Below are 16,086 nucleotides of genomic sequence, written 5' to 3'. Positions count from 1 at the left end.
AATGGACATGTCTTGAAGAACATATACGGCAGTTAATTGTTGCAGCCCACAAACCAATGCCTACTTTCTTTTTCATTTTCCTTTCTCAATGCCGATCCAGCAATGTGGAGATTGACAGGAGATGGATCTAACAAAGACATCCCATGATCAGCTCAAGTACAGTTCTTGCTAACTTTGCTGTGGACCGTTAAGTTTCGCACTCTACATCGTGAAATGGGACCAGCGACACTCAAATGCCCCTTATTCAGCCTCCTCAAACAAAACCACTCCCGTCTCGCAAAACTGCTACATCTCGACCTAGTCTTGATTCATCATGCCAGACTCTTATATTTATAACAATTTTTTCAAGCTAAACGACCTTTAGCATTTGATTCATGACGCACTATTTCTCCTAAAGGATCGCTAACAGCAAGGGATACCTCCAAGCTTGTCAAAAACTCTGGGGTCACGATGTGGGGAAGACAAGGATATCGGCTCGGCAGTATGCTGTAGCATACCGTACTATGTATGTACTATGGCGTATATTGGTGGTCTCCAGACCGGTTCAGACGATGATCAGCAACGCAGTGGAACGTAGCATTACTGTACTGCTATGTGTGTACATTGCTACGATAGAGTTTTCCCCGCAAAGCCTGGCACCAGGAGGATCACAAGATCGTCCGATACTCTAGGGCGACAGACCGACCGGATCTTCTGTTTACGTACTATGTAGTAGATCAGTTTGCTCTAGTACCGTCGTATTGATGACAGCACGGGCGAGTCTACGAACGGCTCGTTGCGGGGAACCGTCTCAACACACAAGCATCGCATAATACTGCACATATGCACGCAGTCTTTGACGTTCTCAGGACAACGAGTGCACACCAGCTTCGTAGCTACAGTCTCCAGTAATGAACATGTTGTGCGCCAGGGCTCTGTTGCACGTCGCCCTGCTTTCCGGGGCGGCTCTGGCACAATGTCTAGACTACACAGACTATTCAGAAGAGCGTCACCCTCCCTACACCAATGGCACCTTCCAGCTTTCCTATATGCGGCCTGACCCAGCATGCCGTACCTTCAACTCGTCCGATGTCGAGGCCATCATTGTCGAGATGCAGAGTGTCATCACCGACCCCGACCTGTACCGACTCTTCCAGAACGCCTATCCGAATACCCTGGACACCGCCATCAAGTGGAAGGGATACGCCGCGAATAACTCGGACGAGGAACTCACCTTTGTGATCACTGGAGACATGTATGAATGAAGGCCTCACCCAATGTCAGCCCGCAAAAGCAAATGATGTTTTGGCTAATGAACCTTTGGTTGATGCAAACAAAAGCAACGCCATGTGGCTTCGGGACTCAGCAAACCAGATGCAATCCTACCTTCCAGTACTGAAAGCGAATTCTTCCGCAGACAGTATTGCCTCTCTGTACCGAGGCGTGATCAATCTCCACACCCGCTACATCCTGACAGATCCATACTGCAACTCTTTCCAGCCCCCTGTCGAGTCAAACCTCTCGGCCTCGGTCAACAGTGCCGCGACAGACGACGTCGTCAAGCCAACCTACAGCAACACGAGCGTCTTCGAGTGCAAGTACGAGCTCGACAGCCTGGCAGCGTTTCTTGAGGTGTCCACAAACTACTACAACGCGACCCAGGACCTGGACTTCTTTGGCAAGTTTCAGTGGATCGCAGCCGTGCAGGAGGTGCTGAACACGGCCAACGCCATGATGACGCCGACGTATGGGGCCAACGGCGCAGTCCTCGACTCCCCATACACGTTTGAGCGCACAACGGACCGCGCAAGCGAGACCCTGGAGAACAACGGTCTCGGCAGCCCCGTAGCCAATGGGACAGGCCTCGTGCGCTCGGCCTTCCGCCCGAGCGATGATTCTACCATCTTCCAGCTGTTCATTCCGGCCAATATGATGTTCTCGCGGTATCTGGCCTCTGCGGCCCAGATCATGGCAGCTCTTGGCGATGCTGCCCCGTCCGGGCTGGCTGATGAGATGACAGCCCTGTCGGACTCGATACGAGCCGCCGTTCAGAGATATGGCATCATCACGAGCCCCGTCACGGGCACGCAGGTCTATGCGTACGAAGTCGATGGGTTTGGGAGTGTTGTGATGATGGATGACGCCAACATCCCTTCTCTGCTGTCGGCTCCTTTTTTCGGGTTCCTGGATGTGGACGATGAGGTCTACCAGAACACCAGGGCTATCGTCTTGGACCAGACGGGCACCAACGGGAACCCGTATTTCATGCGCGGGCCGGTCATCAATGCTGTTGGTGGACCGCACGATGGTCCAGGTTTTGCCTGGCCGATGGCTAGCATCATGAGGATCTACACGAGCAATGACGAAGCCGAAATCACGGAAGCGCTGGGGGAAATCGTGAGCAGTACTGATGGGCTAGGCTTGATACATGAGAGCATCAACACCTTTAACCAGAGTGACTGGACCAGGCAGTGGTAAGTTCATTATTCTTCGTCAACCAAGCTGATGATGGCATAACAACATATTCTGACTGATCACGAACCAGGTTTTCTTGGGCAAATGGATTATTTGGACAGATGATTTTGAATCTCAATGACACCAAGCCGGAGATCCTTAAGCAGAGTTACCAATCGTTCTGATAGGTTACTAAGTACTGAAGTAATTCATTACCAAGATTCGGCTCATGCCTGGCATGCATTTATCCCCCCTCACTTATTGAGGTTAATCGTAAACCCAACATAGGTAGACTCGGACTTTTTGGTCGCAAACAGAGGAGGGAAAAGGAGAAGAGGCGGCATTCAGTTTGCTCCGTTTCGGCATGATCCACCCTGCTGAGTACAACCTCCTTGCTAATGATTACAAAAAGGAGTCGAAGTTTGAATTCAAGAGAAGTAGTCGGGATCAAATAGCGCTGTTGCCTGTGACAACTGAGAAATCCCGCGCGGGAATCCGAATTAAGAAAGTCGCGCGCGAATCCGCATTGGGGAACCTAACGCGCGGAAATCCAGTGTTGATGAAGACAGAAATTCGGCGCGCGCGATTCAAAAGGCGTGAATCACGCTACAACACACCACGAAAGCAAACTAATTACGAATATAGGAACGATCTGATACTTCTGTTTGCATCATGTGAGAAGCTGTAGATTCCTATGGATTGCTTTGTAATCTGGAGCTGGGGTATTTCAGTATAGGGGTTTTCAAGTATAAAGTTGATGGTTTCCCAGCTTTAGCTACATCGTGTCTTGATTACCAGACAACTCAGTCCTCCCATATCAAAGAGACACCTCTATACTTTTGCAAGCACCTCCACAGTCACTATGGTCACCGTCGCAATCGCAGCAGGCAATGGTCACGTCGGTGGCACCATTGCCTCGGTGCTCAAGGAGAACCCGAAGCACAAGGTCATCATTCTGTCCCGCAAAGTACGTGCATGCTGTCCTGCCCTGGGGTCAAACTATGCCTGAATGACAGAAAACGATTGATCTGGTGGTCTTACAGGAAGCTAATTCTTGATTGTCATCACCAGCCCGCAGAATCCGAAGACCCCAAGGCTCCCACTTATGTTGTCGACTACGGCAACGTGGAGGCGACCGCAGAGCTTTTGAAAAGCCATAGCGTTCATACCGTCATCTCAGCCATCTTCGTCGTCTCGCCCGAATCTGGTGCAGCCGAGATCAATCTTGTCAATGCGGCTGTCCAGTCCGGCTCCGCGAAGCGGTTCATATCCAGCGACTGGGGCCTCCCCCGTCCCAAGTAAGTGACAACCTAAACACTTGAATCATTTCATCACTTCATGCTTTCCAGCATCTTGGACTGCTCCGGTAGGCTGTCTGACGCTGACCTTATTATTTTCTTTCTTAACAGGGATGACCCCCAGCCATTCCGCCAAGCAACCGTCGACGCCCTGCGCAAGACGGATCTCGAGTTCACCACCTTCCACGGCGGCTACTTCCTCGACTACTTTGGGATGCCACACATCAAGAGCCAGCTCGTTCCGACCGTCTGGAATGTCGATATGGAGGATTGCAAGGCCGCCATTCCAGGTGACGGCAATGCCATTGCGGCGTATACATACAGCTTCGACGTGGCCCGCTTTGTCGAGGCGGCGCTGGACTTGCCCAAGGGCGAGTGGCAGGAAGCTACCTACTGCTACGGTGATAAGGTCTCGTTCAACCAGATCATTAAGTGGGCAGAGGAAGCACGAGGTATGTTTAAGGGTGGGAGTAGCAATCCCTGGGGGGAGAGGGCACGATGGCTGACCAGTTCGCTCTGAATTCTAGGACGCAAGTTTGAGGTCAGCTACGACAGCATCGAAAAGCTCAAGACCGGACAGATGACGGAACTTCCTGGACACTTGCCTACCTATGAGTTCATCCCAAAGGTTCCGTTTCAGGGTCTCGTTTCCCAGTTTGGGTGGCTCATCGCTGAGGGTTTCCTTGACTTTCCCGAGGAGCGTTGCATCAACAAGAAGTTCCCAGACATCAAGACGACGACGGCCAAGGAGGTGATTGATGCTTGGAAGGGAAAATGAGCAACTCGGATACAAACCTAGATGAACATGCTCTCAACTGAATTCAGTCTATTTTTCTGTTATTTGATCGTCCACCTAGGTACACACTCTCTCCATTCTGTGATAGTTACATGGCTTTGCCAAAACGATGACACGGTATTTGAACATTTGCCGCGGAACCCATGTTCCAATTGTTCCCACTTTTCACCAGCGCAATTCATTGTTGCCCGCATTATCAAACCAGCAACACTGGCGACTTCAGACATGATAGACACGTCCGGATATCCCATTCACACCGAATCGCTTCGAGGGTGTCTCTGTTTCGCCACACCCACTCCATAATCTGAAGAGCCTCATGCATGCTCCCAAATTTTGCCATCTCGCCCATGACCTCCTGAATTACATCTCTGAAAGTGTCGGCTACGGCCTCCGAATCCGCCAAACAACCCGCAACACAGACTGGCCAGGCCAGAGCACGCAGTTGAGCCGCTCCATCCTGAAAGTCTCTGTCCCTTAGGCGGTTTAGCAGACCAAGAATCTCTTGGACGCTGTTACGAATTTCTGGGTTCAGGGGCTGCCACCCCGACACGACGACAGCGAGATAGATCCGAGCTGCGTGCTCCCACACATCTATCGAGACGTGAGCCTGGGGATTGCTATCTGCTGATCTGGGAATTGGTAGGCCAAAGGGCCGTAGACGTCGTGCATGGCAAGTGTCTGCCGACGCTGAAGCTACCCTTTTGGCGTCCACATCCCTCCGTGCTTGGTCAAGTTGGCGGGTGATTTTTGCTGCACGCTCGACCATGTCTGGAACGAACAGGGAACCATTTTTCTTCGCCTCGGTTTTCCACGCGTCGAGAGCGGCGATCTCCGCAACGGCAACCAGGCACCAATTTGCACATCCGACGAACAGTGACATGTCCAGGAACGGTGAGAGATCATTCATCTCGTCCTCTCTCAGGATCTGGTCATACCATTTCCCCAGTAGTGGCGCGCGGCCCAACGTTACGGCTGCCACCACGTCCATGTACAGCAACAGGGCAGCGAAGAAGCGGAAAGCTGCCTGTTCATGAGACCAGACTATTGATTCCGAACCTCCGCGTACGCGTGCCGGGAGTTCCAAATGGTCCAGCAGCGTGCCAAGACCCAATTGAGAGGCATTAGTATCATCACGATCGTGGCCATTGTAGTATGAGGATGAGCCGCTGTCGAGGTACTCAGTCAACATGCCATCCAGTAAGATCAATGCCGGACGGAGATGCATCTCCCAGCCCTCAGACCTGCCGACAAACAAGTCAAACACCATCAGTTGCACAATACTGCCCATAGCGGCTGCTCTCTCCGACACGCCGACGGCACCGCCGTTCTTGAGCTGCAGCAGCTCCAGCTGGATGGCCTTGTAGCACTTGTCGGCCGTCTTCATCACGCGAGCCCAGATATGGGCCTTGCAGCGCGTGTGTCCGTTGGGAAGGATCTCGTTCGCCACGCTGGTGTGAAAGAAGGAGCCGAGGCTTGCTGCGCAGTTGGAGGCGATCGTATTGCTCTGGAGGAGGTAGAGAATCCAGCCCCTGCTTGTGCCGAGCATGGGCGTGCGGTAGAAGGGGAAGATGAAGGGGAAGCAATAGTCCAAGTAGCCCATCATGACGTGCTCGTGTGGTACTTCCTCCCGATCGTCCTCCTCTGTTCTTTCTGAGCCACTGCTAAACCAGCCGGACGGCAGGCTCGGTGACGTGGCCATGGAGGTTGCTGTTGCCTCCTGATCCGAGATTGTCGTGGTCACTACCGATGAAGAAGTAGCCGATTCATGCCTCGTCTCTGCATCGTCATCATCATCGTTTTGGCTGCCTGAGGCAGACTCCAGTGGAGACGTCTTGTTCGTTATGACCGGGAGGATCCGAAAACTCTCATCTCCCTGCCCAACCTCCCCGCCCCCGCGTCCTTGCCTCACTCGTCTCCCGACCGCGCCCTCTTTGATTCGGTCAGAGATCCGTCGAGCCATCTCGCGCTGCGTCGCCTCATCATTCATCCAGGCCGGCTTGTGCGCGCCAACGTGACATTCTATGTTCAGGTCGGCGCAGTTTCGGCAGGTTGGTCGAGTGCCGTCACATTTCTTCCGGCGCAGCCGGCAAGTCCAGCAAGTTTCCAATCTGAGTTGTCGAGGCATTGTGAGTGTCAATCTTCATTTGAGATTTGACGAGGTATCGATAGAGAAAGCAACTTGGAGGCTTAGTGCCATTTGTTAAAAGGGTTTCTTATCTTATCGAACATAGCTGCGCAAGAAAAAGTTGATGACTAAGGAAGAGCGGGGAAAATAGATAACCGCACGCCTTTTGAAGGTTAAATCACACCTCATTCGACTATGACACCAACAGGTCATCTGTAAACATGTTGATGTCCACACTCAACGCCAAATTCTGCTTGCTCGTCTCATCAATCTGTTGTGAAGGATCTTGCAGTATGAGAGCTTATGCGAGGGCAAAAGGGCTCATATTGTTGTGCGCCGAGGAGAAAAGAGAAAGGAAGAGAAAAGCCACGAGGGCAGCTAACTGAGGCTATCAACAGGTCTGGCCGCTGCTGGTCTCATGTCAAACTGCCAACACAGATTCCGGGTTTGCAAGGCTTCTCCTCCACGTTCCAAACTCAATGGTAAACATAATGTACAGCGCAGCTTGTCCGCCCCTAAAGCTACTCAGATTTGGGGCCTCTGCCACATCATCAGAGTGCTAAAAACAGCTGCAACGGCCACGCCCAACAGTATCCATATCTGCAGATTCAAACTTTGGACGAAGTGTCCTCTGACGTCGTTCTGGACGTCATGGGAAAGAGTGTTGATCGTCACAGTCGACCTGAACAGCTCAACGAGCTGCTCTGCGTTCAAGATATTGGACAAAACATTTCGAATCCAAGTGTTCCCAACAGCAGTAGTGATAGACAGAATAGCAGCTCCGCCAAGGAATCGGAACTGAGTGACAGCAGCAGAGCCCACGTCTAATGAAGGTTGTCAGCTCAGCAAAGGAATCAGAGGAAAATGATCTGAACATACCCAGGTCCCTGCGTTCCACAATCGCGGGCGTCAGCAGTGTTGCCATCCCTATGACCAGAACCATGCCAAATCCAATACACACTTGGAGGCCGTATAGCTCTGGCCAATCTCGATCTTTCGGAGTAGTGAGTGTCGTGACAAGCACCAGACCAACAAGCTGGAGTACCCGTCCAAACAGCATTATATAGAGCGGCGGGACGCGGCGTTTCTTGCAAAGAGAAGCAGCAAAGATTGCCCCAATGGGGGACGCAACCGAGAAAAGTATGAGACGAGCACCTGATTGCAAAGGATTGAGGCCAGCGGCTGTCTGGTAACGGAGTGGAATGAGTGTCACGCAAGTGACGCTGACGGCACCAGTCAGGAATGTATTCTCATGTCCGAGAATTACTTTGAAGTTGGCAAGGTTGAAATGGATGGTTCAGACAACAACTTACACAGGTAGACCCATGAACACTCGATTGGTGCAGAATATCCATGGAAAGACAGGTTCAACAGGGCTCTCATGGCGGCTTGCGTGTCATTCACCAAGCACAAATAGCAACCAGCAAAGAGCGGATGCACACAATGGGCCAAGGGTCTTGACAGTCTTCAACTCGAGTGACGAAGCCGCCTCTTCCAAACCCATGATAAGCAAAGCTACAGCAGCGAGCGTGAGCATCGACCTGATTACGTCGAAGCTTCCAGCAGAAGGTGTGCGAGGCCAGGTGAGTCACTGGCCCCACTATCGCCAGCCAACCTCTGTCTATAGCCTCAGATAGCCAGCTGTTTTTTCCTTTCTTTTCCTTCCTTTTCCTTCCCTCAGCGCAGTCCAATACAGTTCATTTCCCATAGAAGGTCTCAGAGGAGGTGCCACCTTCCTCTGGTGTGGAAAGCCGTTCGGCACGGCGAAATAAAGCCCAACACCAGTTACCGCAGCGGCAGGAACACTTCAGACGTGATATTAGCATCGCTTCCAGCTCAGTAGATATCGGGATTTTGTTTTGCGTACTTGACAAGAAATATCCACCCGCCAAGATCCCGAGTTGGTGATGAGACCGCCTAAAACCGGACCGAGGGCGAAGGCGACTCTGAAAAGGACCATTACGATCGTTGTATAAAGCGGGAATTTTGAAGGCGGAAGAAGCTCATAGATCATGGCTGTCGTTAGGCCATAAATACCGGATCCACCAGTACCCTGTAGTACGTGTAACACAATACTGTTGCCACTTATTCAGTTTTGAGGCTCATCGAATGCAGCAACGCGATGTCTTACAGCTCAACCATGGACTGTGCCCCACCGCAGGCACCGGCAAAGGCTGCAAAAATGAAGAAGGTGCATATTAGAGCTGGCTTGCGTCCGAGGAGAATAGTCACTCTAGCCCATACAACGAAGCAACCTTTCAATCTGTAAGTAATATGATAGCACGATGTCTGAACCAAGAATGACAAGGCTCACCAGTGTAAGTAAGAAGCAGGTGTGCCGTCCCAATCCAGCTGCTTCTACCAAAGTCCCTGAGGTCATCAGTCACGAAGCAAGCGCTGTGCCCACGACAGTGACCTCAAAATTGACGAGGAAAAACCCCAAACATAACCTGCAGATGATTCATGTTAGCTTACCACAATCAACTAACAAGACCGATCTTCTTACCCTGCAGAGATGAGCATAGCCGAGACCCGGTGATGTAATGGGGAACATTGGCATTTTTTGGTGCTGACCAGGCCCTCTTCCACCTCTGAAGGGGAGTTAACATTGTATACGTCCGTTGTGGTGGTAGGAGAGCCTTTCTGCTCGAGAAAAGACATAGACAAGCTTGTTCAGTAGCCATTATGGGCATGATGCAGAGGATGATTTTTGGGCAGAAGAATGAGCAAGAGGATTCCATGAAGAGGTGGAAGATTGTGCATGCTTAAGTAGACCTATATACCCTGAGGTACAGCACAGCAGTCAACCAACAGTGATAGGCTCGGGGGGGGGGGTTGAGGGGGTGATGCGCAGCTGCCAGCAAGGCCAAGTCTAAATAAAAGACTTCATATTGAAAGAATAGCACTAATCCCGATTATAATGTTTAAAAATGGTGATAAATAGTATTGAATTAAGTTCAAATAGAATTATTTATTTTATAGAATATAATTCTTTTTGTATGCTTTTAATATATATTTGTATCTGGATAGTATTCCTCAGAGGCTTGTTATAATACTTTGTACATAGTGCGTATTCAAGGTCAAGGTTCAAGGGTTCGCAAACTACTCCGTTCCAACGACCATTGGATCGGCATTTCTCTGTTGGTGGGGGCGCTAGCCTTTCTTCTATCGTGCATGCACAAGTACACCTCGAAGTGCCGCTGCGATCTTAGCGTTGCTGTTGGTGGGCGTTGGTGGCTTGTGTTGGTTATGCGCTCTGCGACGCCGCATCCTGGCCCAACATGCAGCACACCTCTCATCTCCTAAGTAACCCCACCGTAAGAAGCGACAACGCTCATCATGCCTTTTATTTCTTTTACAAAGGCACTGCACATTGCTGGCTGCACGGAAGTCCTCGCCTTGCTCTCTTCTGATTGCCTCGTGTACCCGATCCTCTTGCATCTTTTCTGCATGTTCAGTACTTTCAACTCTCACTCAATACAAACCCTGGCGTGGAAACATGGATATCAAAGGCTACGCTTTCGTGACTGGTGAAGGTGAGTATTGCTTCTCCCGTCTTGTGCCATATCTTACCCCATTCTTCACGTTGGTGCAATCCTTTGGTGCAGTACTCTAATCTTCTATTAGCAAGCGGAATCGGTAGAGCATTCTGCTTGGCCTTTGCTAAGGAGGGTGCCCGTGGCGTGATCGTCGCTGATCTGAACGCGGAGGGGTCCAAGGAGACTGTTGCCCAGGCAAAGGCTGTTGCCACCAACCCAGACTTCCAGGTTGAGGCCGTGGAGGTCGATGTGGCCTCTGAGGAGTCTGTGAAAGCTGCCGTCGCACGAACCGTTTAGCTTTTTGGCCGAATTCACTATGCAGTCCACTCTGCCGGTGTAAGCTCCTCCTAATGTAGCTGGCATTGGAGCTGCACTTTTCTCGGTTACTGACTGGGCAATAGATCCCCGGAGGCACCTTTGATCCTATTTCGGAAGCAAACTTCGCCGATTTCAAGCACTTGCTTGAGGGTCACGTTCATGGAACATTCCTCGTCAATAGCTATGTGTCCGCCGCGATGAAGAAACAGGAGCTTGAACAGGCGAGTCCGACTGATGCGCTACGAGGCAAGACTCGTGGATCCATCGTGAACATTTCCTCGGTATCTTCCTTTATCGCTGTTCCCAATATGGTGCAGTATACTACTTGCAAGCATGCGATGATCGGCATTACCAAGACCGCCGGTGCGTGGGACCTAACGTAGCCTTCCTAAGACCTACTGATACTAATGCGTAATATAGCACTCGATAACGCCTCTCTTAATATCAGAGTCAACTGTATCTGCCCGACTTGGACAGATACTCCCAAGACTCGGCGAGCAACGGAGGTGGCTCCAGGTCTGGAGGAGGCACTCTTGGCCACTATCCCAATGGGTCGACTGGGAAGACCAGAGGAGGCCGCTGACGCTTCCGTTTTCTTGTGCAGTTCAAAATCTAGCTTCACCACTGGAACGTCACTCAGCCTGGACGGCGGAATGACTTTGGGTTCCAAGGCCTAGGCGAATTGCACGTCCAGCTAAAGGGTCTTGTAGCGACCCCTCTATATTGCATCCTCGTCCGTCTGGCCACCGAGCCTAATAGTGTGGCCTACATATCCTAGTTAAGACGATATATGTAGTTTGGGAATCAAAAGTTGTTGCGCTTCTCGCATACCAGAGAGAGAGGAGAAGATAGAGGAGAGAGAGGAGGAAAGAGAGAGGAATAGATAGTTTTCCAGAGTCTCTGATAGTAACAAATGGCTCCCGCGACCGTAGTAAGCTTGCTTATGGAGGCTCCACGGTATATTAAGTTTCATTCATTCTCGCTGAGAGCATCTGTGCTGTGTCAATAAATCACGTGGTTTCTTAGATGGCTTGTTTTCTGTGGTTTTGCTGAAGTGAACGATTTGTCAGCTGATACCTCTTTCCCTATATTTAGTCCGCTAACCAGGAGTTCCTTCCGAAGTGATGGGGTGTTGCAAGGGATTTTCTTTATTTCCCTGGTGGGCGGAAAGGAGCAGTCAACAAAGGATGAGTTACAGTACCTACAGGGAATCTCCTCGGGCGGAACTAGCATTAGAGGCTTCTTCATCATCGTCGTCGTCGTCGTCGTCGTCGTCAAAATCAACGACAACAATGAATTACACCATTCCTTTTGCCAGAGGTGGTGACACAGGTTACAGAGCCACCAGTTTTGACGTTTCTAATGGAGTGAAACTTTGCCTCTGCGAAGAAATAGAGTTCTTGTGGAGGAGTTTCAATTACTTTCTCGTACATTTTCGCGAAACATGGTCTACGAGTTGAGCGGGAGTTTAACTCGAGAAGATGGGGAAATGATCCCACATAAAAACAACAACAACAGTTTTGAACTCCCGTTCATGATGATGAAACCCCATTGGCCTTGTCCGCCGCTTCCTTCTCCTCTTCCGTCGTCAAGCTCTTTGATGGCGCCGGGTTCAGCAGGGACTGCCCGCTGATCAGCTTGGCCCTCACAGCCGGATTCAGGGTGAGCCCAAAGCCAGGCTTGTCCAGGTCTTTGGTGGTCAGGTATCCCTTGGTGGGGATGGGCTCATCCAGAAACAGGTCGCCAAACACAGGAAGCACGCTCTTCCCGTCGGGGCTGTTGGCCAGGTACTCCTGGAACGGCGTGTTGGGTTGGCTTATGACGAAGTGGTAGCTATAAGGCCCGCTCGCGTGCGGCACCACAGGGATGTCGTACGCGGCCGCCATGGCCGAGACCCTCAGCAGCTCCGTCAGCCCGCCCAGCCACATGACGTCCGGCTGGATGATGTCCAGGTTGCGGCCCTCGACGAGCTTCCGGAAGCCGTAGCGGCTGTACTCGTGCTCGCCCGTGGTGAACTTGAGCGTCGGGTGGGCGCGCTTGATCTGCGCGAACCCGTCTGTGTCATCGGGCGTCAGGCACTCCTCCCACCAGTTGATGTTGAGGTCCAGGCAGGCCTTGGCGATCTCAATCGTGTAGGGCACGTTCAGGCTCATGTAGCAATCCACCATGAGGGGGAAATCTGGCCCGACCGCCTCGCGGTGCTTGCGCAGGAACTCGACGTTCTTCTTGAGGCCAGCGTGCCCCTCCTCGGGACAGTACGGCAGAGGCACCTTGGCGCCCCAGAAGCCCATCTCCTTGGCGGCTGTGGGCTCAGGGCCGGTGCAGTAGAAATTGAGGCGCTCCTTGGTGGCGCCACCAATGAGCCTATAGACGGGCTCGTTGCGGAGCTTGCCGAGCAGGTCCCAGAGGGCCAGGTCGATGACGGAGATGACGGCGATAGGAAGGCCCTTGCGGCCGTAAAACATGGAGCCCCGGTACATTTGCTCAAAGAGGAGGTTGGTGTTACGTGGGTCGGCACCGATGAGAAACCGCTCAAAGTGCTGATGGACCAGCCAGCATCCGGGAGGGCCGCCGAAGCCCGTCGCGAAGCCCACCGTGCCATCGCTGGCCTCTATCTCTACCAAAAAGGAGCCGAGAACGTTGATGCCCCAGCTTGTGCGGGACTTGCGGTATTGCTCCCATTGTGAGCAGGGTGTGGATATCGGCGAGTCGATGAGCCTGAGGCGAAGAAAGGGGGGGGAAAGGCTTGGGCGTTAGTCATCATCTAAAGAAGAGGGGTTAGGTCGTCCTCTCACCAGTGGCCTCCTTCCACGTTGTGATAATCACCACCTGCACATATTCCATCAGCTTTATCACCTCTTCGTTTTGAGAGGGGGGTGAAAGCAGCATCACTTACCCGAGCCAACGCCTCCAATGACATATGACCGGATGGCCTTGATGGTGGGAAATTCTCTGACGGAAGCCATGACGATGATAGTAGCAAGGGATGGAATGAAATTGTAGGAATCGAAAAACCAGACACAAAGCAGGCGAGCAGGTAAGCAGAGTGACGGATGTCCCGATCTGGAGGCTTTACTTATGGAGCTGTGTGCACACCTTCAGGAAATAACAGAATGGCCACGAATTTGAGGGAAAAAGGTGATGTGAATTTCTTCAAGATGGAAGAGCTATGGTATTATCATGAGACAGTAGGTCTCCGGTATTGGACAATTCCTCGGCAGCTGGTGGTGGGGCACAACTTAGAGCACAGGGTTTCGGGTCGTTGATGCACCGAACAAACCGAGATCCCTCTTAAAATCTGGGGACTTTTCACTACTACAAGAGTAGTATGTGTCGCTCCATCTGTTGTTTTATTTTACACTTTGTTATTCCCGTGGTAATGTTGCAGGCCTGCCCGCTTCGGCAGATACATGAACAGTTGGACGAGATACTAATAAGGATGGGGGTGAGAGTCTATATGCTGTGGATGTGACCGGACACATGTTTCGATCTTCGTGGCTGCGGCTGGCTGCAATCCTAATTGAAATACAGACAATGCGACCTGGAATAACGGCTCGAGATTTGCTACCATAGTATATGACATGTGGTCTGTCTTGGACTGCTTCCAGTCTGAGTCAAAATCGCCGCTAACCGAGGGCTAAACGTGTCGTGCCACACCGTTTCCCAACAATCTCACATGGCAAGCTACACATAAAATCTTCTGATTTTGGCCTGAAAGACAAGTTTGTGGCGCTCTCTGGCCATGCTCGGCATCTACTGAGGAAACACAATGGCTAGAAACAACTAAGACGAGCTTGACGGCAACAATTGCGTGGCTTGTGTGGCTTGCAGAGCGTTGCATGCCACTTCTCCGATGTGACACCGCCTAAGAGAAGCTTGCATACTACGGTGCATATTGCTTTAATCAATAAATGTGGACTTACCGCCATGGCATTCTAGCCGGCCTCGACAAAGGTTCAGTGTTTGCTGACAGGTGCGATAATTGAAGAGCAGCAGGATAGGCAGGGTATAAGACGTGTTCAACCCATTCCTGTAATAGTAATAATCTCGAAGTACGGTTGGTGTGCGCGTCATAGCTTGCAGAGCGTTACATGCCACTTCTCCGATCTGAACAATTCGGAATGATACTTGTTGCTGAAGGGGGGCAGGCGATGGAGGGTTGAACAAGCACTACTGGGGCCTGCCCCTGTTGCAGTACCACGGAACGTCCGTGTCAACTCATTTCCCCTTACCTCCAAGACGAGAAAGCCGATCAAAGAGCTCAATATGGTATTCTATGAACAAATTCCATAATGTGTGTTGTTGTTCGGTCTCGAAAGGGGGTGGAAAGAGGTATGACAGGGACCATGGTTGGAGTCATCGACCTTAACAAGCTGTCAGATCTGCGAAAACGAGAAATAATCTGGGGTTCCACGTCGGCTCAAGATCACCTGGCCTGCCTGGAGAGCTTAAAGATCCGGTTAGCACCGCAGAATACTACGTTGCCCACCGCGACTAGTCATGCTTCCTTCCCATGTCTTCTTCAGAGGCTCCAGGACCGAGGGCCGGCCCTTGTGTACCGTTCATGCCCCTGTGGGTTTCCTGTTTGCGGCCGTTCAGGCCGTCCAGGCGCCCACGAAACCCCTCCCTCCCCCGCAGCTGGACCCTCTCTTCCCCCGCACACACAGGGATTACTGCATGCTGCGGTAGCCCAACGTCATGGGCCTCCCCTGCTGTTCGCTTTCTATAGTAGGACCGTCTTTTCGGCTCCAATATTCCTCTCCCGTCTCGCCCTTCAGCACTAATAGCACTAATCATCGCAGCACTAGAGCCCTTTCGATGAATTCTGCTCGTAAAATCTAAACTCTTACGGGGCCTGCCTTCGCTGCGGGTTCCACTGGCCCACCACCTCTTCTTGTCTGCTACCGCTACTGCAATGAAGGGGGGAGGGGGGAAGGGACACAAAGAATCAATCAGGCAAAACCAGGGCCCCTCCCACGGCGGACCATGCAATAAAGACCGGAGCAGCCCAAGTCCTCGAACACTCTGCACAACATTACCCCGAAGCACCTTTTATTTTTATTTTTTTTCTTCGTTCCCTCTTTGTACGCGTTGCGAATCCCACCGAGATCTGCCACCAAGGACATCGTGTTTTTTTTCTTTTTGTTATCTGTCACACTGGTTAGCAGCAGCTGGCCCCTGTCTGTCGAGGCACCCGAGGCTCAGCCACACACACAAACGCCCACACCCTCCTCATTCCTCCTCACTCACACCGTCGCACCGCACCGGTCTGGGGTCCCACCCCACACCTTTGGGTTTCTTGACATCACGCCTCAAGCCCAGCACACAAGCAGGTAGAACAGATCACACTTCGGCAGACAATGAGAGACGGTTCCATGATCGACTAGACTAGCCTGTGGGTTTAGTTTAGACTGGACGTTGAGGGCGGCCCTGACCGCACACCGATCGTGTGTGTATCTCTTGACAACAACCTCCATCGTGGGCTCGATAGCCTCACACCCTCCTCCTCCTCCTCCTCCTTCTCAAAGAGATGCCCACATCTCCAACACCGGCCGTCATGTCCTCCCCTGTGCAGTC

General features: G+C 51.8%; 6 protein-coding genes across 6 annotated transcripts; 3 read left to right on the top strand and 3 right to left on the bottom strand.

The window, feature by feature from the left end:
* Nucleotides 1-896: 896 nt before the first annotated feature.
* M406DRAFT_267454 (uncharacterized protein) lies at nucleotides 897-2,618 on the top strand (the record flags this gene model as incomplete). Its single annotated transcript, XM_040917880.1, has 3 exons — nucleotides 897-1,234; nucleotides 1,320-2,453; nucleotides 2,525-2,618. 3 exons carry the CDS (start codon nucleotides 897-899, stop codon nucleotides 2,616-2,618), a joined length of 1,566 nt encoding a protein of 521 aa, XP_040771990.1.
* Nucleotides 2,619-3,295: 677 nt separating this feature from the next.
* On the top strand, nucleotides 3,296-4,509 carry M406DRAFT_343142 (NAD(P)-binding protein; the record flags this gene model as incomplete). The annotated part of the gene is made up of 4 exons (XM_040921845.1): nucleotides 3,296-3,400; nucleotides 3,505-3,731; nucleotides 3,843-4,183; nucleotides 4,259-4,509. 4 exons carry the CDS (start codon nucleotides 3,296-3,298, stop codon nucleotides 4,507-4,509), a joined length of 924 nt encoding a protein of 307 aa, XP_040771989.1.
* A 214-nt stretch (nucleotides 4,510-4,723) lies between these two features.
* Nucleotides 4,724-6,652, bottom strand: M406DRAFT_268379 (uncharacterized protein; the record flags this gene model as incomplete). The annotated part of the gene is made up of 3 exons (XM_040917934.1): nucleotides 4,724-5,144; nucleotides 5,214-5,568; nucleotides 5,635-6,652. 3 exons carry the CDS (start codon nucleotides 6,650-6,652, stop codon nucleotides 4,724-4,726), a joined length of 1,794 nt encoding a protein of 597 aa, XP_040771988.1.
* Nucleotides 6,653-7,177: 525 nt separating this feature from the next.
* M406DRAFT_334625 (uncharacterized protein) lies at nucleotides 7,178-8,035 on the bottom strand (the record flags this gene model as incomplete). The annotated part of the gene is made up of 3 exons (XM_040920958.1): nucleotides 7,178-7,476; nucleotides 7,532-7,645; nucleotides 7,966-8,035. The coding sequence occupies 3 exons, from the start codon at nucleotides 8,033-8,035 to the stop codon at nucleotides 7,178-7,180; spliced, it is 483 nt and encodes a 160-aa protein (XP_040771987.1).
* Nucleotides 8,036-10,151: 2,116 nt separating this feature from the next.
* M406DRAFT_343141 (NAD(P)-binding protein) lies at nucleotides 10,152-11,186 on the top strand (the record flags this gene model as incomplete). Its single annotated transcript, XM_040921844.1, has 5 exons — nucleotides 10,152-10,188; nucleotides 10,280-10,419; nucleotides 10,489-10,527; nucleotides 10,593-10,872; nucleotides 10,930-11,186. 5 exons carry the CDS (start codon nucleotides 10,152-10,154, stop codon nucleotides 11,184-11,186), a joined length of 753 nt encoding a protein of 250 aa, XP_040771986.1.
* An 855-nt stretch (nucleotides 11,187-12,041) lies between these two features.
* On the bottom strand, nucleotides 12,042-13,634 carry M406DRAFT_93861 (uncharacterized protein; the record flags this gene model as incomplete). The annotated part of the gene is made up of 3 exons (XM_040926259.1): nucleotides 13,406-13,634; nucleotides 13,305-13,338; nucleotides 12,042-13,227 (listed from the first exon to the last, which is right to left on the bottom strand). Exons 1-3 carry the CDS (start codon nucleotides 13,473-13,475, stop codon nucleotides 12,042-12,044), a joined length of 1,290 nt encoding a protein of 429 aa, XP_040771985.1. The 5' UTR covers nucleotides 13,476-13,634.
* Between the last annotated feature and the right edge of the window lie 2,452 nt (nucleotides 13,635-16,086).

Source organism: Cryphonectria parasitica (assembly GCF_011745365.1).
Source record: "Cryphonectria parasitica EP155 unplaced genomic scaffold M406scaffold_9, whole genome shotgun sequence".
NCBI lineage: Eukaryota > Fungi > Ascomycota > Sordariomycetes > Diaporthales > Cryphonectriaceae > Cryphonectria > Cryphonectria parasitica.
This window is presented reverse-complemented; position numbering and strand designations above follow the sequence as displayed.